Genomic DNA, 21,452 nt, shown 5'->3' with positions numbered 1-21,452 from the left:
ACTCAAATTAGTTCTTTTTCTTAAGATTTGTCAGTATAGCTATTGAGGGCAATTCCAAACAATTTATGAACTTATTTTTATTGGTGCCCCATCAGCGCAATTCTGTTAGAAATCTTTATAAGGAGAAATGTTTCCATTAATCTAACTATACAATCAGAGCAACAAAAACGCAGAAAACATTTACAGCGCCTTAAAATATGAATGTTCCTCGAAGTATACTGACAAGTATTATAAAGCAAATTATTTGAGTCCAACAAAAAATATGCAACTAAATTTATATCATGATTCTAAATATCTATGAACTTCAGCTACAAGCAATATAGACGTCTAAGCTATATCATCTTAAGTCATAAACCAACATATATCTTTTGAAGAAAAATCTAGTGGAAATTCTGAAATTTGGGACTGCATTTTTCCTCAAAGAGTGACTCTGAAGTGCAAGTCTTCAAAGTCTGTGTTGCTTCTTATTTTAAACATATAAAAACTAAAGGGCTAAAATTCATCATTTTAACATTACCTGCATGTTATTTAATTACTGTTCTATTCTATATATATAAATGAGGTAACTTTAAAAAATTCTATTATTCTACAATTCATATTTCAACAAAATTCTTAAAGACAGCATAAACCATATTGGCATCTTGATAAAAAACTACCAAGTTTGAACTAGTACTAATTTTAACCCTTGAACAGACTTGGTATGCCAATAAAAAAAGCCTATCACCATAGATTGACAACCACCAATGTAAGAAGAGTTCTATGTAATTTAAAAACGAACGGTATATAAATTAAATTAAAGGCAATAATTCAGACTTCTTCCTAGAAAATAAATGATCCGTCATTACTTGTTTTGAAACCTGTATGTGTGCATATTTTGATGGGCTTTGTCATCATAAAATCAGAAGCAAAATCATCTTAATATCTAATTCAGGCATTGCAAACTCCAAAGCCAACAGGGACTGTGTACATACGTAAATAAATGAGATGGGCTGGGTGTCCCTGTGTGCAATGCAGAATGCATGCTCCATCTAAAGTGGACAGACTCCATTCAGCTCCAGCCAACCGCAATTAGAGCAGAATGTGTACTCAGTGGTGCCAGATCTTCCAAGTTTCCAAGAGGAATAAAAAATAAGATTTTTTATGAAATTGCCCAATATTAAAATGTTAGCAACTAATTTGGGGAAATCAAATAAAATTTATCTACTACCAGAATCTGGTCCACAGGCTACCAGTTTGTAGCCTGAAATCTGCCTCATGAGAATTATTAATTCAAAACATAGAGGGAAGATTGCACAAAACAGTGTATATATTTCAAAAATAAGGAAAAATAAAGACATTGAATTCCTTTCCCCCACTACCAGCAAGGGTGTTCCTCTCTCCCCTAAAAAGAAATCCCGTATAAGTTGTGACAGCTTCTCAAACGACAACCCTGTTGGCACATGCCATTTCATTCGACACATTCTAAAAGTCCTGAGGAGTCATAACAGTTACTACATAAAATTCTGGGTAGATACCATGACTCAAACTTTGCATTCTTCTCTGACATATTTTATTAGAACAACGGGGCTCCAAAGTGGAAGTAATACCACAGATCCGTATAGAGTTACAGCACTAACATCCAGCACTGCACCAGTGACACAGCAAGCTTTCTCCATTTCGATTTTGTTTGACTTTTCTGCCTAAAAGGTAAAATGAAGGGTGAAGCTGTAAATCTCTACATTAATTTTCTGGACGAATCCAAAATGTCTACTAGATCTGCAGACAGTCCCTTCTTCCTGTAACTCCTCAAAGTTAATTTCCTTTTACAATATTACTGAATAATTGTGAATGACTACTAAACAAAAGCTTGTAAGACTGAAAAGGAATTTCGTATTGAGCAAAAAAGGTAACAAAAATGGCTTTATAAAGAAGGGCTTTATAATGTTATAGTCTAGAATTTCCTAACATTGAAGAATCTTTAGAAACTTCACATTGTCAAAGAGAAAAAAACGTATGTTTATCTTCGCCAGAAAATGAAAGTGGTGTGTGTAGGGGGTGAAGTTTTTAATATAAACATAGTAGTTATCTACTTGGCAGAGAAAGAATAACATTATTAAAAGGTACAATATTCCTTACTATTGTTTTCATCATCAAAATTATAGTGATTGTCGTATAGGTTATACATTCTTTAAACAATGACACAATATCAAAGAAATGTAAAAAAATTATTAAAAATGGTGAAATTATAACTAGCAGCTTTTTGCTGTATTACGGATATCAGCCATACTAATAAAGACAAAATAGTTTGTGATTTTCAAAACATCTAACAAAACTAGACTAATGATTTACAATCTTCCTATGTTTACCTTTTCAAAGAACAATTCAGTAGGATAAAGATAACTGAGAGTAGGGAAAACTCAAGGCTGGAAAATTACAAGGTGCTGCTATAACTTATGTCAAACGAAAGGAACATGTTGGAGTCCCTTTCATACCAAAAATTTACATCCTTAAAAGAAAATTTTGGTGCTGGCATTCTAGGAACTCTGACTTCCTCAACCACTAAGAAATATAGAGAAATAAGATAGCTAAGAAAAGGCAACCGAGTTCTGAACTTGGTCTCAACCTCTTCCCTGAAATTCAAGACAAGGAAGCATTTGTCCCTCAAAGGTTATTGCAAAAAAGCTCAGTCAGTGGACTCTACTGCAAAGAAGGAGCCAACCTTCAAAGTGATGGTCAAGAACTGTCACAGTGATCACTTCCATCTAACTTTGCAAGGAACTATGGAGAATGGTTTTTCTTGCAGGCTAACATGAAGAAAAATTAAGCACAAATGATTAAAAGTTAATTTACATTCTCTTTAAGCAATTCTGAAATGCCACACTGAACAGAAAGATGCTTTTTAAAAAACAGTTAAGTAAGATATATTAATTTAATCTAATAAACCCTTCACAGATTGCTTTGAATATTTGCCTATCCTTTCCTTCTTTTTCTTTCTTTCTTTTTTTTTTTTTTGGCTGAGGAAGATTTGTCCTGAGCTAACATCTGTTGCCAATCTTCCTATTTTGTATGTGGGACACCTCCACAGCATGGCTAGTGAGTGGTGTAGGTCTACACCCAGGATCTGAACCCGTGAACCTGAGTCACTCAAGTGGAGCATGTGGAACTTTAACCACTTGGTCATGGGACCAGGCCCTGCCTATCCTCTCTTAATAGGAATGAGAGTATAAACAAGAGTAGGCTCACACTGTATGTGTGAATAACACTCTACACTCATGGAGAATTCTATTTCATAAAGATAGCATAGGCGACAGCAATTTTAGGTAAATATTCACACGAATATATATGTATATAAAATATCCCTATAGATAGAATAATTCCTGTTTGTGAAAACTGATATATGTAAAAACACCTACAGACAGAATGAATACAGTATAATATTTTAAATGATTGGTTGTGTAAAAGGCAAGGGTTTGATAATTCTTAACATGAGAAACGACTTGTAAACCTTGGAAAAGACAAAATCACACAGCACATGCAACCTAGAATGAGGCGTGTTTTAGACGATTCTCTGCTGTGTTCCGTATTTGGGCAGGGCTCCCTCAGTCACGTCCTTCATTCCGCACTTCCTACTTCACCAGTGGAAGAATTTCCCTTCAGCAACTCCGGAAATCTCACAAAGCTATGACCTCCTCTGTCATGATGGGGTGAATGCTTGGGCGAGATATTCAAGGCTGGGCCATAATTTTAATAGTTTAGATAAACAGATTAACTCAGCTTCTAAAAATAAGCCTGATGAAAGGCCCAAGGAATAAAGGTATTTTTAAAAACAATGGGATGTTTTCACAATTAAGAATTTGGTGGCATCTCCTTCAGCCTTTTTTCTCACCTGCCAATAAACTCAGAACGTTCAGGCTGACGTTCTTTTGAAGACATGGTGAATGAGGCCGGAATTACCACCTGCTGTTCCCTTGCACTTCCTAGGGGTATAGTTAGTTCCTGCGAGTTCACACCAGCTCATACGGGCTTTAAGCCAGAGCTACTCTCACACTCTGCCACGCCAATTTCTCTCTCCTCTTGCTTACTCACCATCATTTCCCATCTTAATTTTAATTCTAATGAATTCCTTCAGGCCTGTAGCTAACTAAAGTTCCTATCCTGGAAAGACTGACCAATGCTATTAGTTCTTTGATGTTTCAAATGCTACACTGGAGGGTTTTGATACCACTTGTTCCATCACTAAGGCTCCTTTATCAACAGATTCATGCTAGACTCAAAAACTAACAAAGCATGATCAGAATGCCCAGGAGCTTTCTTGGTATGTGGAACTATGAAAGCAATAGTGTTACATTATTACTATTACTCTTATTACTTTTATTATTATTTTTGTGTTAAATCATTTAAAAGTTTATTTGTGCTAATAAAAAATACTAGCGGTCATAAGGGTTTCTCTGAATATCAACATTTTTCAAACAAAATTTAACTGACTTCTAAGAGATTGTAATCAAAGCTCCCCGACTGCCTCCAAAGTCGCTATAGAATTGAAGTTTGAAGTAGGACCTTGCAACTGACATCCTTTTCCTACAAAGCCAGTCCTGTTTGCCACTTGTGATTTACAGGCTGTGTCTGCTCCAAGGAGCTGCTGGACACATTAGTGCAGGTATGCTTATGAAAGGATGCTGCTGTCTGGCACTAAATGACTTTCCAGAGACCCATCTCATTCAGACCTACAGGAACTGTTCTCCCTGAACATGCTCTGTCAGTGCAGAAGCCATTATTCCACCCATTCTGAGGGGAAAAATAAAAAATACAGTCTTGCATTCTAGTCCCTTCTGGAAATCCTGATGCACCATTAAAAATCTGCTATTTCATATTTTCTTGATTTCTATTTGGCTAATCCACTTCATTAACACTTTTGTTGCAACTATAATTCTGCATTCGGGAGTGATGTAAAAAGAATGGTGGTAATTGTGTTGGATGTTATTAGTGTAAATTGCTTATAAAAGGCTGTATTTCCTCTTTGCAATGTGCTTGTTATTCATAGATACTACCAACAATCGTATGTTCGATTGTTTTTGTCCATTTCAAATACAGATTTTAATATATTTACCTAAAGGCTTACTTTCTCTTCCTTATATGATATTGAAAGTCACCAACCCCAAATCTATCTTTCCCTCCACATTTTACTATATGCTTCAGTAGCAGGCATTAAAGTGAATCATGGCTCCTTATTGTATGGGTTAATAAACATAAGACTCGTGTTTGAACTCAAGTGAAAATTAACTTGCTTAAATATGAGACAAAAAGAGTAAAACCCTCTGTATAGTTTTGTGTTTGAGAGAAGATCATTCATATATCAAAGAATTCTTTTTTTTTATTTTAAAGACTGGCACTTGAGCTAACAACTGTTGCTAATCTTCTTTTTTGTGTGTGTGCTTTTTTCTCCCCAAATCCCCTCAGTACATAGTTGTGTATCTTAGTTGTGGGTCCTTCTATTTGTGGCATGTGGGATGCTGCCTCAAAGTGGCCTGACAAGCGGTGCTAGGTCAGCGCCCAGGATCTGAACCAGTGAAACCCTGGGCTGCTGAAGTGGAGCATGCGAACTTAACCGCTTGTTCACTGGGCCAGCACCCAAAGAACTCTTTAAATTATTTAGAATATATTTTACAGAGAGCAGCATTTGTAAAAATTCAAACAAAAGAAATATAAATGGAATGATATTAAATATATACAGATTCTCTTTCATTCCATTCATTTTCAAGAGAAATGTGAAATGGTGCATATTAGCTTAAAAATATTGTAAGATATATATCCAGATACACATATCATGAAAAAAAGTAAAAAGAAGAATATTGCAGGTGATATAAGCAATCAGGACAAAAGTGTGGACAATGAAATCTTGCCTTCACTTTGCAAAATGGAATAAATAATTATCTTATTACGAAGGTCACTGCCTTAAAAATACTAAAAGGAAATCCAATGGCTATTTAAACTGGTTGGCATCATTTTCCAGAATGCCTTGTCAGAGGATATGCTTAGGATTGGATTTGGGTTTTAATACATCCGTGGTCATTAACAGAATTCTCAGGTGAGTGTTCAAATCTCAGGCTTTCCACTATTGTGTCACTGTTGTAGTTTTAACATAAGAGTTTGCAAAATGTCCACTTTTACTTCCAAATATTTTGTATAAAAGCTTACCCCATTGGATTACTATAGTTATAGTTTTACTGAAACATCTTTTACATTAGACAAAAATGTACAAGACTTACAGTGACGTAAAACAGGTCGAGTCACTACTCCTCCACCTTTTTAATATCTCTTTTTCTTCTTCTTATTTGATGAGCTCAGTTATCCAACCAATAACTGAGATATAACTCATAACACTGAATTCCAAGGGAAATATTGTGTACACATCAACAATTGTTTGCAAAATAATTTATTTTTAAATTGACCCAAATTAGGACAAATTTACAAATGTTTCTGGATTCAATTCAATATACCAGCTCTTAGTGGTTTGAAGTATGACAGAGGCACTCAAAAGAGAACTCTGATTATAAGATATAACAAGAACATTTGCAAATTTTAATGAACTTGCTGTTTCCATGCCAACTTCTGCTGAATCTGGAAAGCATTAAAATAATTTTCTCACAATTTATTTCTTTCCATTGTGTCATATCCATTCCCTTTTCACAGGCAATACACTAAGTCCCAATGAGTACTTATTCATTAGGGCTAAGGAGAAAGGCAAGGGTTAAGTAAATAAGAGCATCAAATTAATATCCAGGCCTAAATGTTCTAGCAGAGCCAAGGAATCTGTTTAATCATTCAAGTCAACAAAGGTTAAGATAATAAAATAAACTTCTAAATGCTTTCCTTTTCTGGAACTTAATCTGTCTTGCTGAAGATGTTTTTAAGATGCTATCAGTTTTGTGTAGTCCCAGCTGTTATGAAAAGTTATTTGAATATACTGCGAAGAGAAAAGAATTTTATGAACACAGTTAAGCAGAGCTCCTGGGTGGCTTATGAAACTGTGAGAGCCCTTGACTCATTTAAAACCAGCTGTTGGCTGATGATGTTGAGCCCAATACCACTAAGTCTTTTATTTATCAGGGCCCTGTGTTATTTGGCAAGGTAATGGTAGCCAACTGATTAGAAGAGTTATATATAGTCAAAAGATAACTTCATGACATGTGTTCATTTTTTTGCCTAAGTTTGATTAATAAATTTGCCATAAATTCAGAACATGGTACCCTAATTTTAAAAGATAGTATTCAACATTAAAATAGTTTTGCTTATTTCTAAGGCTATGTTTTTAAGTCACTAAGATAGAGAAAAGAAATATTAGCCATTAACATCAAAGCCTTGGGTACCATTGTGATTCCCAGGGCTGTGGTTCATGACAAGGGCAGAGGTCCTTATGAACCAGGCAGACAAGAAGTCCTCTTTAATAATGAAGAGAGAGAGCACCGTTAGTAGTGGGATGTGCAGATGACAACGGGAACAGCCTTTAAAGTCTTGAGTCTTTTACACTTGACATTCAGATTCTGTTACTGATCAAGAAATGTAATTCAATCTTTTGCAAAGAGAGGCTCTGAATAAAAGCAGAGTCAACAAAATACCTTGTAGAACATGAAAACACAGCATTATGAACAGCAGAAACCAGACTTTATTCATCTGGTTATCCCGAAGGGGAAAAAAATCACTAATAGCAAATATAACAGGATCTTGACATTGTACAATTTTCAAATTGGTGCCATCAAGCTGAGAAGTGACACTGTTATAACAAGATAATTGGGTCTCCTATTGTCCCCTGGATGGGAGTTGGCATTGTCCTGACTCTGCTCCATGTGGAGAGGTTCTAGGGCACTGCTGTGCATCATTCATTCATTCATTTGCTTTTTGGAGGGTCAACAGCACATGGACTGTAAAGACGGAGACTATCAGGATTGCAAAGAAAGAAGATGCAGCTCTTTGCATTTGTGTCCCCAGCTTTTCAGTCTATTCACAGAGTCACGGAGTCTTAAAGTTGTAAAGGGTCCTAGCAGCTATGTGGAGGCAGCTTTGGTATTGTGGAAAGAGAGAAGAACTTGAAACCTGCGTTTGACTCCCAGCATTGTCTTTTGGAAGATGTGTGTGAAAGAACTCGAACAAGTCATTTAACCTGCTTGAGCTCAATCTTCATCAGAAAAGAAAAAGTCATATTAACATTTGTGCTATTAACTCACAGAGTTACTTTTCAGGATAAAGGAGAGACTATATGGCAGATGTAATGTGTAAGTACCTAGGCTCAGATCCTGGCTCTGCCACTGACTGGGTCTGTTAGGCTGCACAAGACATTTAAACTTTCAGAATCTTGGTTTTCTCATCTATTAAATGGAAACAGTAAAAGTAACTATTTCATAGGGCTGTTGAAATAAGATACATCTTCACAGAGTGGTTGGTATATTTTAAGAACTCAATGTAATTATTTATCTTATTATTGTTGTTATTATTTTACCCATAGATATTTCTGTAACTCCTACTGTTTCACACTGAGGTTGACGACTATGACAACTACCTTGCTGATCGGAAGCAGCCTGATCCACTGGGAACAGAACAAACCAGAGGCCGAGAGAGCTAGGTTTGAATCCCATTTGTAGAAATTGTGTGAGCTTGGGCAAGTTACTTCACTGCAGATTCTTCATGTGAAATATGGGGAGAATAATAAGCTATGATCTGTTGAGGACATACTATAGATTTTTCACACATTATTTTATTTAATCCTAGTCATAAACATAGAGACAGAGAGAGGTTGAGTTAGAATTGGATCCCTGTCCAGACTAGAAAGGTGTTCAGCAAGTTGAGACTCTAAGTAATGAGCAGTTATCATTATCATGTGAGGTATTAGGTCCTGCTCCCACATTCATTCAGTCCAGGAGTCCCTCACAGCTCCCTTAAAGCAGGTCTCCAATCTCTGCTTGAATACAGGGTCAAGTCATAGCCTCGAAACTCTGTAGTACAAATGCATGAGGATGAAATGAAGACTGCTGAGCTCAGGCCTGGTGACTGAGAGCACCCAGACAGCAGCATCCAGACCATCCAGCTGAAAGGACAAGCTGCTGAACTGCAATGTGTGACAGCAACAATGAACTGAAGGTTACAGTAAATCTGGAATGACATCTCACCAAGAAGCAAGAGGGGACGTGCAATTCTAACGTCAGGACGCATTCATCTGTGGAAATCTAACACTCGGTGTTCTGCAGAACAAACCCAAATGATATCTATGCTTGTTATAGTACACCTGAAACTATAAGCTCGAATTGGTTCAACGTACACTGACAGAAAGCTCATGCCGAAAAAGTTAGCCCTCTTTCTTCTGCATTAAATCTATGCCATCAATGGTATTCAAAGATAGTCAACTTTCCTACCATCTACCTTTTGACATCTTGCAATGTGACTTCCACTCTTACTTCTTAACAAAATATACTCCCCAACATCCCATGACTCCAGAACACCAAATCCAAAACCTTTTTACAGATCTCATCCCTATAGCTTTCTTTTTATTAAGAAGAGTTTGCTGACCACCTTCCTTTGTTTCAAAAGTAGCTCTTCCTTGCGCATGCAAACATTGCAGTGTCCTGGTTTTTCTTTTGAACGTTGCCCTCTTTTCTGACTCTTCTTCATCCCACTCCCTAAATGTGGATATTTCTAAAGTGGTTCCCACTTGCTTCACTCCTGTATCCACTATTTTTCTACCTCTACAGTTTCAATTCTCGTTCTGTGACAGTTTGGCTAGATAACCTTTGCCTCCAACTATGACACCACCTCAGATTTCCAGTCTCATGTTTCCAACTGTTTGCTACATTATTCCAGTGAAATAATTCATCGAAATCACAAACTCAACATAACTAAAATTCAACTTATCATTTGTCCTCCTGACTTTCTTCCAATCAATTTTAACAAGCCAGAAACTTTGGTCCTATCTTTATCTTCTTTTTCACCTTCAGCTGCTACATCAAATTAGCTCCAAGATTTGTGTTGAATTTTCACCTCAGTATCCTTCCATTTTACTCCCTGTTTTGTTTTGCTTTTTAAACTTTAACCTGGCCACAACTCCATCCACGGCCACAGATTTTGAATGTAAATCCAATATAAATCGAACATCTCCCACCCTCTACTTTAAGATTTCCCTCCTATCAATTTCTCCTCTACTAATGTCATCCTTGGGTTTCCCTCTTTGCCCAAGTTTTCGCTTGGCACTTGTGGCAAACCCTATTAGTGAGATGATACAACTTTCCTTTTCAATCTCATTTTCCTTGGTTCACTTCCAGCTGAGGGGTAACTATGTGACACAGTCTGGCCAATGAGACATGAACAGAAATCTGCTATGAAATTCATGGAAAGATTTTTGTTTTCTTGATAAAGACTCTTCTATCTTTATCCTGCCTGCTGATGTAGATATAGATGTGATGGTCGGACTTGAAGCAGCCTTCTTACAATCATGAAGACAAGGCCAAGAGATTCACAGAGACTTCCATAGTAACATCATTGAATTATATAAATACTATCTAGCACCTCTTGGTATAGCTATTTACGCAATATAATATACAACCAGGTAGCTTGCTTCCTTCCTTCCTTCCTTCCTTCCTTCCTTCCTTCCTTCCTCCCTCCCTCCCTCCCTCCCTCCCTTCCCTCCCTTCCAAGATTGGCACCTGAGCTAACGTCTGTTGCCAATCTTCTTTTATTTTTTTCTTCTTCTCCGCAAAGCACCCCCAGTACATAGTTGTGTATTCTAGTTGCAGGTCCTTCTGGTTCTGCTATGGGGACACTGTCTCAGCATGGCTTGATGAGCCTTGTTAGGTCCACGCCCAGGATCAGAACCTGGCGAAAACCTGGGCAGCCGAAGTGGAGGGCATGAAATTAACTACTGGGCCACGGGACTGGCCCACATAGTTTTCTTTTTCAGGCACTCAAGAGATTATCAGCTCCTTGAGGGCAGTAATGATGTAGTAATATTTTATTCTAACATTCAATAAATATTTATTGAGTCCTTACTGTTCTAGATGATGGTGGTATGAATAAGACAGACCAAGTCCTTGCTCTTATGGAGTTTATGTTTTAAGGAGGGGCATGTTTTACAGATAACTAGCAAGTAAATAAATAAACAAAAACAGGCTAATCTAAGATTTAGATTGGGTTGTTAGGGCAGTTCTCCCTGAGGAGATGTTTGTGATGAAACCTCAATGATAAGAAGAATTCACTCACAAGAAGGCCAGAAGAGAGCAAATGGAAAGTCGTCAGGTTGGGAGTGAGTGTGATGTGTTTGAAGAACACATGGAGGAAGTGTGGTTGGAGCATAGCGGATGGAGGGAAAGACTAGTGTGAGATGAGATTATAGAGGTAGGCAAAGGCCAGATCTTGAAGGTCCATGGAGGCCAAGCAAAGAAGTTTGGATTTCATTCTAAGGGAGTAACATGATCTAATTTACAACATAAAATGATCTCTCTGTCTGCTGTGTAGAAAATGGATTATACAGGGTCAAGAGTAGAAGCAAGATTAACTGGAAGATGACCACAGTAATGAAGAATGTGAGATGATAGTAGGTTGAATTTGGTGGATGTAGTAGAGAGAGAAAGTGGACCCATTTATAGTCTCTGTAGTATTAAGCATGGTATCTTGAACACAGTAGACTCTCCATATATATTGCTCAATAATATGTGAGTGTTTCGAAATAGTGTCACCTTCTTAATTTCTATATTATTTTCAATTTTTTCCTGCCTTGATTCATATCTTATGGCTTAATATATTCCTGTTTGACACTTGGGGAGCCAAAAAGAAAAAAAAAGGACCTCATATTCAAGGAAACAGTATAGACTCCATAATGGAAAGTCAGCTAACAAAGAACTGAAATGATGGAGCATATATTCTTAAGTTAGTTATAGAAAGAAATAAATTACTTGAAATAAATGGTAAAAAGTGGAATTCAAAATCTACAATAGGATGAAAATGGACAGGGTATTCAAACACAAAGATCTGCATTTTGAAAAAGAGAGTCTCCGTCAGCATCAGCTGGAATAGTGTGCCTATAGAGGATGCGGGGAAAGTTAATTTTCATTAAAATTGAAGACTTTTCCAGTTCTAAATTACTTTCAATTTTTCTGGAAATATAAAACCTTCTATTTTTACTATCTTGATATGATAAATTTCCTAATGAGTAGCTAATAATATCTTACTAGAAAGTAATATTTATAACATTCTAAGAGCCTTGAATGTGACCTGCCTTGTTTCTAAATTAGGAATCTGAGAAAGGACAGGCAATTTGGTAGGTTCTCATTCTCGTTACTTTTTTACTTACACACACTTCTCAGGACATTCAAATTTTTACCCATGAAGATTCATCCTGCATTGTGAATTCAATCCAAATTCCTTCAATACAAAGCAAAATCCAGGGGAAAATGAGATCAATTTTTGCCACTTTCCACCTGAAATGCTAAATGGCCCCTGAATTGTGTGAAACTTGGCCCTAGTCAGTGTGAAAACTGGCTGAAATCTGCATGAAAGCCAGTCTGGGTTCGTCAAAGTAGTTCATGAACTTTGGCCAAACTTGCAAGGAACCTGGTCCAAGTCTGAGTTTGTAATGCAACATGAAACCAGGTGAATTTCACATGGTTTCAGGTTTCATCCTGAAAACTTGGCCTCGCTTTATAATCAATCATCACTTTTTCGAACGATGAAAGCCAACACACCTTTTTGAAAATGAGGACTGCATGCATACCGATGACAGCTAAGCTGTGAACCACCCCTTCACTTCCTTTGCCAAAAGAAGATTTCTCAGAATGGAAACAGTTTCCCTCTTACCTGGAAAGGGCAAGTTGAGTGATTTTGATATTACGTGTAGAAAGAAATGATACTCAATACATGGAGGCATGCCATGTGAAATATTTACCACCTACAGAGCAAGTGGCTATACTCTAATCACATAAGGTTATGAGAATTTTATTCCATTCACATCCATGACAGATATCATGATGTTTAATCTCCTTGACCATTACGATGAGCTTTTAGCTTGAAGCTAGTCATCAGCTCGAACAACTGCCTTGAGAAATGAAACGCTCTGAGGCATAATCATTATTTCTGTATAAAGAAATGGCTGAAGAATGAAAGGAAAGTAAATCATACTATAACTTTTATCTAGTGTAATAAACATGAGGAGATAAGACTACAAACTTTTCAAGTTTCCATCAACTACATCTTTTGCAATAAAGCAGCTACCGCACTATAAATGAATTCAATAATTAACTGTGCGGTATGTTTTACAAAAAACCTACACAGTTTCTGTTTCAAACCTGAAAGTTTTAAATGTGCTTTTTCACTGTAAAAAATGACTCTCTTCAACCAAATACTCGTTTTTGTGCATAGTGACATGAGAAAATTGAGAGGTATGTCTGAACGGAACCACTACATCATTGGAACAGTATGTCTGAACATTTGGGTAATAAGGCACAGATGTGAAGCTGAGGACTTGGCACTACCAAGGTAACAACAAAGCCTTCACCACTGTGTTCTAATAGTTAAAAGAGCTACATTTTAGAAGAATGGAAGAAAGCTCCTCCTCTCTGGAATGCTAAATTATATTACACCTTTTACCTACTTAAAAATTATAAAAAAAAATTCAAATAAGTATTATTCAAACTTATGATGAATAAAAATATAAAATGCATTAATCTTTTCATCTATAATACAACATATTTATGCAATAGCACATAAAGTTTAATTGCAGAAAAAGGCCAAGTTCAGGAGGAATCCACATGGTCTCTACATTGCAAAACAACGATGCAAATCTGAAGGACCAACAGCCATTGGAAGGGTGGTGGTTGTTGACTTTCTTTAGTAGTGATTCTGGCCCTTAATCAGTAGGGCTAATTACTGTAGAGTGTCCTATCTACAGGAATCAAGTTAAGGTAATACAACAGGATATACCCATCAGTTATTATTAAGGCTATTTCACTTCTAAGAGGTACAGTGTATTTGTCAGCCGTTACTAAACCATGTGACACAAAGGCAGTTATGGAGCTGGGGCTACTTTAATTCAATAAGTTTGAAGCTGAAAACTAATTTTCTACCCAGGACTGGAAGAGTATAACTTACCCGCGGTCCCTGATCACCTTGTTCTCCCTGTAGAATAGGAAAATGAGATGATAGTTTAGCACAAAGTCTGTAAATGATGCCCATTAAAAAGATCGAAATGTGACATAAGTCATGTCAGTATGGATTTCCACTAACTTAATTTTTTTCTGCTATACATTTTCTTACCTTATCACCTTTTGGACCAGGTGGACCCTGAAATAGAGAAAGAGAACAAAAGATTTTTTAAATAAATAAAAAAATATTGCAGCTTGCATAGATCAACTAGAGTTAGTTACAAGATTCATGCAAAGGGCACAGAGATAGAGCTATCGATGAGGTTTCTCAAGGAATTTGGGGTTCTAAGCCATAATTGTAACATGGCTAGAATGTGAAAATGGTATTATATATACATATGCATGCACACACAGAAAAGTATACATGTCACAAGTACATAACATGCTGAATAAGTTTTCATAAGCTGAACACATCTAACGCAGGTAGAACCAGCTGAACAAACCCAGAAGCCCTTGTCACTACTCTCTACAACAGTAATCACCATTTCGACCTCTGACAGAATACACTAGTTTACCCATTTTATACTTTGTATGAATGGAATCATACAGTATGTGTTTGAAATTTATGCATAATTTTTTGTGTAGTTGTAGACCATTCTTATTGCTTTATAATATCCCACTGTGTGAATACACCATAATTTATTTATTCATCCTGCTGTTGATGGCCGTTTGTTTCCAGGAGTTTCTAGGTCTTGGCCATTACGAATCATCCTGCTATAAGCATCCTAGTGTACACCTTTTGATGAAAAATTGTATGTGTTTTTCTGTTGGGTACATATCTAAGAGTAGAATTGTTACCTTATAGAGAATACGTATGTTTGGATTTAGTAGATATTGCCAAATAGTTTTTCAATGTGGTTCTAACAGTTAAACTCTCATCAGCGACGTATGAGAAATTTCAGTTCCCCTAAATCATCACCAATACTTGGTATTTTCCATCTTTTTATGTTCTGGTGGGAGGTGGTGTAGTTTCACATTGTGTTCTAATTTGTATTTCTCCAGTGATTATGTTGAAATTCCTTTAATACATGTACTGGCCATTTTGCATCCTCTTCCATAAAACGTTCACATCTTTTGCCCTTTTTCTATTGAGTTGTCCCATTATTTGCTGGGGTTCTTTATATATTATATATTATTGATAGAGATATAGATGAGAATTCTTTACATATTCTGAATGTGAATCTTTTGTCGTGAAAGAATATATTTATTGCAAATATATTTTCCTACTCTGCATATTATGTTTATATCCTCTTAAAGGTGTTTTGATGAACAGAAGTTCTTAATTTTAATAAAGCTCAGTTTAACATTTTTTCTCTTTATAGTTATCTCTTTTAGTGTTCTACTTAAGAAATCTTTGCCTCTCCCAAGGTCATAAAGAGGTTTTCTATGTTTATTTTAAAAGCTAAAACTTTATTATTTTATCTTTCATATTTAGATCAATGAAGGTCAATGGAGATTTGATTTTGTGTGTGGTGTGAGGCTGAAGTCAAGATGTTTTTTTTCCCCATGTCAAATTAACCCAACACCATTTATTGAAAATGCATCTTTTCCCCATTATTATACAGTGTTACCTTTGTCATAAATCAGATGACCATATATATAGGATCTGATTAGGAATTTCTATTTTGTTGAGTAGCTGTCTATTCTTGAGCCACACTGAGATTGTCTTTATCTTTGAACAAGAATACTATCAGGAAATACTAATTCTAGAGGCAACAGTACTTTTTTTCTAGCTCTTAAAGATGAAGTCATGTTTTGGGGCTCAGCCTAGCTGAGGAATTAGAGCATTTCAGAGCTACCTTCAGTCTCTCACCTTCATCTTTAGCAGGGCCAGGCGAGAAGGATGAGATGAGACAGGCAGTAAAGCCAAGATTCTAGCGGTGGCCCTTCTTAGATCCCAGGGGAGACTGCTCTGTCAGCTCAGGTGGGAAGGCAGGAGTGCTCTGCCTCTCAAAATATCTCCTACCACGGGGCAGCCACAGAGGAACTGTACCACATTCCTATTCTCAGTTGTGGCACTTCTGGTAACAGCTGCGAGGTTCTCATGAAATTAATAATAACAATAACATCATGTCTTACATTATGTGTATTTTACCATCAACAAAGAACTTTCACCTGTTACCACATTTAATCTTCTCCCAATCCAATGAGGAAAGTATTATGGTATCCCTTTTAAAGATGCCAAAAATAAAACTCAAAGATTACCAAGGTTAGGCCTCTTGTGACTCAGTTATCCAGGACTTTAACCTAGTCTGTGTAACTTTAACTGAGGTGGTTTGGGATGCTAAGTGTTGGGATGCAGCTCAAAACCAGGTTCTCAGAAAGAATGATGACCACATATCTGGTGCCTGCCTTCAACAGGTGGCTTCCGAAATGCCTCCCAATTGCGTTTTTCACAGTGTCATGGACAGTGGCCCCGAGATCTCAAGTTCAAAATGAGAGAAAGAGGGATTGTAGAGAATCAGGGAGGGCAAGAGGGGGCTAAGATAACGGAATCAACTAGACCACCCTTTTTTTTCTTACCCCCAAAATAATTTTGCCATTAAAAAAAGGGAAGGGAAGGGGGCTGGCCCTGTGGCCGAGTGGTTAAGTTCGCGCGCTCCGCTGCAGGCGGCCCAGTGTTTCATTGGTTCGAATCCTGGGCACGGACATGACACTGCTCATCAAACCACGCTGAGGCAGCGTCCCACATGCCACAACTAGAAGGACCCACAACGAAGAATATACAACTATGTACCAGGGGGCTTTGGGGAGAAAAAGGAAAAAATAAAAAAAAAATCTTTAAAAAAAAAAAAAGGGAAGGTAAGAAAATTATTTTTCTTAATGTGTGCCTATTTCTGTAAAATTAAGTTTAAGGAATTTATTTCGTCATTTTTAACACACACAAAGTGCTCACTAATGCTCTTCAAGTAGGAGTTTATTTTTGGTGGGGCAAAGGAAACCCAAAGGAAAGAATGAGAGGATACCTACCATCAAGTATAAGAAATACAATGGAGCTCCTAGTTTTGATTTAGTTAAGTAGCATGCTATTTAGCTCTATTTTCATTTTTATATACATTTGTTAAATGCCTATAAAGAGTTTGGCAATGTTCTCAGCCCTGGTGGAGGATATGGTGGGAGGGGCTGATTTAGAAAAGCTAAATAGTCTAGTGCCAAAGTCAAACACTTCCCATATACTAGTGTTAAGGAAAATGAGCCCTAAAAAATCCAGCTACTGTAAGGTCACTTAGAGTTATTGTGGACCCTTCCCAGCCACCCCTCCCCCAAAATTGTCTCTGTAAAGTTTTGCTTGCTGTTGTTTGGTGAGATTTCAGAGGCCAAGCCTCTCATTGTACCAGTCCCCCAAAGGCACTTTGTTATGTGAAATGACATGCTTGAGGTCAAAGCTTTTTGAAATATTTTACGGTGGGGAACAGAGATGACTTTTTTTTCCCAAAGTCCAATTATTAATTCCAAAGCCACATGTGTCAACTAGAGCTCTGCAGACAGCTTGCCATAAGCAAGGGTGCTTAATTCATGAACACGTGAAAATTTGCATTCACAATTGAGCAATAAATACCGCTCTTCGAAAGGGGGTGTTTCTGAGCAGACAGGATGGCGTCCTGGCACCTGCCGGCTCAAGACAGAACCGAAGCCGAGGTCAACCGCCGCTCACAGCTGTGGCGGCTGCCTGGGACACCCCAGACCCCACTTGTGCTCTCGGGATTAATGGCAGGTGTTTTCTTCTGCTCTGACTGAAGTCCTACTCTTCTTTATGAACTGGACCCTCTTCGTGGCAAATATGGGTTGAATTTGAAGAAAAACGTGAGCTACTTTAGTAAACACAGCCAGTATTTCAAAATTGGGGAGCCACGGTTCTTTTTAAAGTCAAAACATTACAGATGAAAGCAGTGTTTCTTTGATTACTAACTTTTAAAATTAAAGCTGGGTCATTATTTATTTATTTATTTTCTTATTTATATATTTTTTTCTTTAGAGTAAAAACACCCAAACTCACTGGTATCAACTAAAGGATAGGCAGCAATACAAATTAATAAATTATGTGAATTACAGAGCAGTATTTTACAATGGCATCTTGCTGCTTCCAACTACACCAAGCTAACAATCTAATATGTAGTGGACATATTTGTGGTTCAGTATCAGTATCCATGGCTGGTTGGTAACAATTGGAAGGTAAAACTTTGTTGCTAAAACAAGGTTGAGGTCAATGGAAAGGAGATATGGTGACATGAGCATCATAAATTAGTGACTAGTGAATCACAGCTTAACATGAGGCTCCTTTGGCAGTCCTGTCTTCCTTCTGGTCTAGTATGTTGGAGTCAGATCTTTTAATGTCTACTTTAATAAATAAATAAGAATATTTGAAATGATCTTTCTAATTAGCTTTATGTAATTATTGCTAACTACACAAATTTTAAAGGTGCTAACAAAGTCTTTATTATTGGTGGTGTTACTCAGTAGTTGGAACATTTCTTTTAGAGCACTGTTAGTGTCATTAATTTACTACCACAGTATTTATAAATTTCAGCAGCAAACTTCAAATTAGCCCCTATTCAAATGACTTCAAATTCAGAATTTACAGGAACAACTTGTCTATTTGTGTCAAGCCTTTAAGGTGGGTCTTGGCCTATACCAATTTCAGTCTCCCCAAAACTATTTCCACCCAAATAATTCAGGTTTCAGCTCTTTTTCCATGCTCTATTATCTATGTCAATTAAATGATAAAACCAAACTAATAGCACAATGAATAAGTGGCACAAGAAATGGAATTCAGGAAAATATTGGATTTCAATCCACATAAAAGTAATTGAAAAATAGCTGGAAAAGACAGATATATTCATAGAGATTGGATCCCCCAATAAAGGCCTTTCAGGGGCTGGCCTGGTGGCATAATGGTTACGTTCATGTGCTCTGCTTCAGTGGCCTGGGGCCTGCAGGTTCAGATCCCAGGTGTGGACCTACATACCACTCATCAAGCCATGCTGTGGCAGTGTCCCACATGCAAAATAGAGGAAGACTGGCACAGATGTTAGCTCAGGGACCATCTTCTTCACCAAGAAAAAAAAAAAGGCTTTTCATTCACTAGAACTGTACATTTTGCCTACTTTTAATGGGTAAAAGCTAAAGAGGGAGTAATTTTTAAAAGATGGCAATCATGAAAATAAAATTAAATTCTGCTAGAGGGAGAAAAAGTGGAAAAAGAGCAAACTCTGGAAATTCTTGGCAGCCAGAGCTGCTAGAATAAGAATGGAGTTATGATTGCTATCCCAGAGAAGTATAGATCATTTTTGTTTTTGAAATATAACAAACCTTTTCCTGATTAATCTTTTCATTGCTATAGAATTATGAGGACAAGAGAGTTTCATTTTCTCAGCATTTATAGCCAAATATCATCCAGGCACTACGCTCCGAGCCTGGAGGAGGGATATGTAAATATAATTATAATCAGTGGAATAAACTCTGTGTTGTGGAAGCACAGAGAGGAAAGAAGGTAAGGGAGCTGGAGCTAAAAAGATGATATTGGAACTGGCTTCTCAAAGTTGGCCAGAGAGAAGCTGGGCTGGGAAGGGGTAAAGCAGCCCAGGCAGAAGGGAAGAACACACAGAAGTGTGAGAGGACATTGTGCTATCAGAGAAGGATGAGGAGTTCAGAGTGGTCAGAGCATGTGGTGCAGGGAGTGGAGATGGGGAATTGCAGGCAAGAGAGATCTGGGAAGACTGGCTAACAATACCCAGGTCCCTGGGCCAGACTCTGTCATCAACTTAACAAGGGGGTGGCGAGATCAAGTGTGCTCTGTGGCTCTCTGAGAGCATGGAATGCCATTCTTAAGAAGTCTGTTTGGTCCAGAAGAGAGATGGTAAAAGATCTGAATTAAGATCATGACAGAGAGAACACAGGGAAAGTTCTAGATTCAGAAGATATTGCTGTGGCAGAACCAACAAGACCAGTTAAAGGATTGCACAAGGGGACCACTGACAGATCATCAACATGGTTGAAGAAGTCCTACTCGTTTGAGTTCACAATTTAGTGCATTTGCAGGATAGTATAGGCCTAAGCTGGCTCAATGTGATAAACACAGCAGCTCCAGAGCCAAGTGAACCATAGAGAGTTTTAACTCTGGTCTGTGTTTCAAATCCAAATGGAGCGTTGGCAGCTTTGGCTGACCTAATCAGAAATAGCTGAGAGAGAATTCTCTATCATCACTGTTGGGATAAAGGAGCACAGAGATACATGGTGGCCATACGGTGCTGCCACCATACAGAAGCCATCCTCCGTCTATATCAACTTATGAGTAAAGTACACCTTTATTACACTTCCCTTCCTCTACTTTTTAAACTGTAAACTGAACACAGAATTACTATACAGGCACACCTCAGAGATAATTGTGGGTTTGGTTCCAGGACACAGCAATAAAGCGAATATTGCAGGTAAGCGAGTCAGACAATTTTTTTGGTTGCCTAGTGCATATAAAAGTCATGTTTACATTATACTGTAGCCTACCAAGTATACAGCAGCACTATGTCTAAAAAAATGCACATATCTTAATTTAAAAATACTTTATTGCTAAAAAATGCTAAGCATCATCTGAGCCTTCAGCAAGTCATAATCTTTTTGCTGGTGGAGGGTCTGGCCTCGATGGTGGCTGCTGACTGATCAGGGTGGTGTTTGCTGAAGGTGTACGCGACTGTGGCAATTTCTTGAAATAAGTCAGCAAAACAATAAAGTTTGCTGCATCAATTGACTCTTCCTTTCATGAACGATTTCTCTGCAGCATGCGATGCTGTTTGATAGCATTTTACCCACAGTAGAAATTCTTCCAAAATTGGAGCCAATCCTCTCAAACCTTGCTGCTGCTTTATCAACTAAGTTTATGTAACATCCTAAGTCCTTTGTCGTCATTTCAACAATCTTCACAGCATCTTCACCAGGACTAGAGTCCATCTCAAGAGACCACACTCTTTGCTCATCCATAAGAAGCAACTCCTCATCCATTAAAGTTTTATCATGAAAGGACAGCAATTTGGTCACATCTTCAGGATCCACTTCTAATTCTAATTCTCTCGCTGTTTCTACCAAATCTGTAGCTACTTCCTCCACTGAAGTCTTGAACCCCTCAAAGTCATCCACGAGCATTGGAATCAACTTCTTCCAAATTCCTATTAATGTTGATATTTTGACCTCTTCTCATGAGTCACAAATGTTCTTAATGGCATCTAGAATGATGAATCCTTTCCAGAAGATTTGCAATTGACTTTGCCCAGAGCCATCAGAGGAATCACTATCTACGGCAGCTAC

General features: G+C 37.5%; 1 protein-coding gene across 1 annotated transcript in view; it reads right to left on the bottom strand.

Moving 5' to 3' along the window:
- Positions 1–21,452, bottom strand: part of COL25A1 (collagen type XXV alpha 1 chain) — a 435,527-nt gene that overhangs the window by 132,073 nt on the left and 282,002 nt on the right. The window contains exons 6-7 of the mRNA XM_070261593.1: positions 14,269–14,295; positions 14,104–14,130 (exon numbers count right to left, since the gene is read on the bottom strand). Of these exons, the coding sequence (XP_070117694.1) occupies positions 14,104–14,130; positions 14,269–14,295 (54 nt within the window). The remainder of the gene's footprint in view (positions 1–14,103; positions 14,131–14,268; positions 14,296–21,452) is intronic.

This window comes from Equus caballus, chromosome 2 (assembly GCF_041296265.1).
Source record: "Equus caballus isolate H_3958 breed thoroughbred chromosome 2, TB-T2T, whole genome shotgun sequence".
Classification (NCBI taxonomy): Eukaryota; Metazoa; Chordata; class Mammalia; order Perissodactyla; family Equidae; genus Equus; species Equus caballus.
This window is presented reverse-complemented; position numbering and strand designations above follow the sequence as displayed.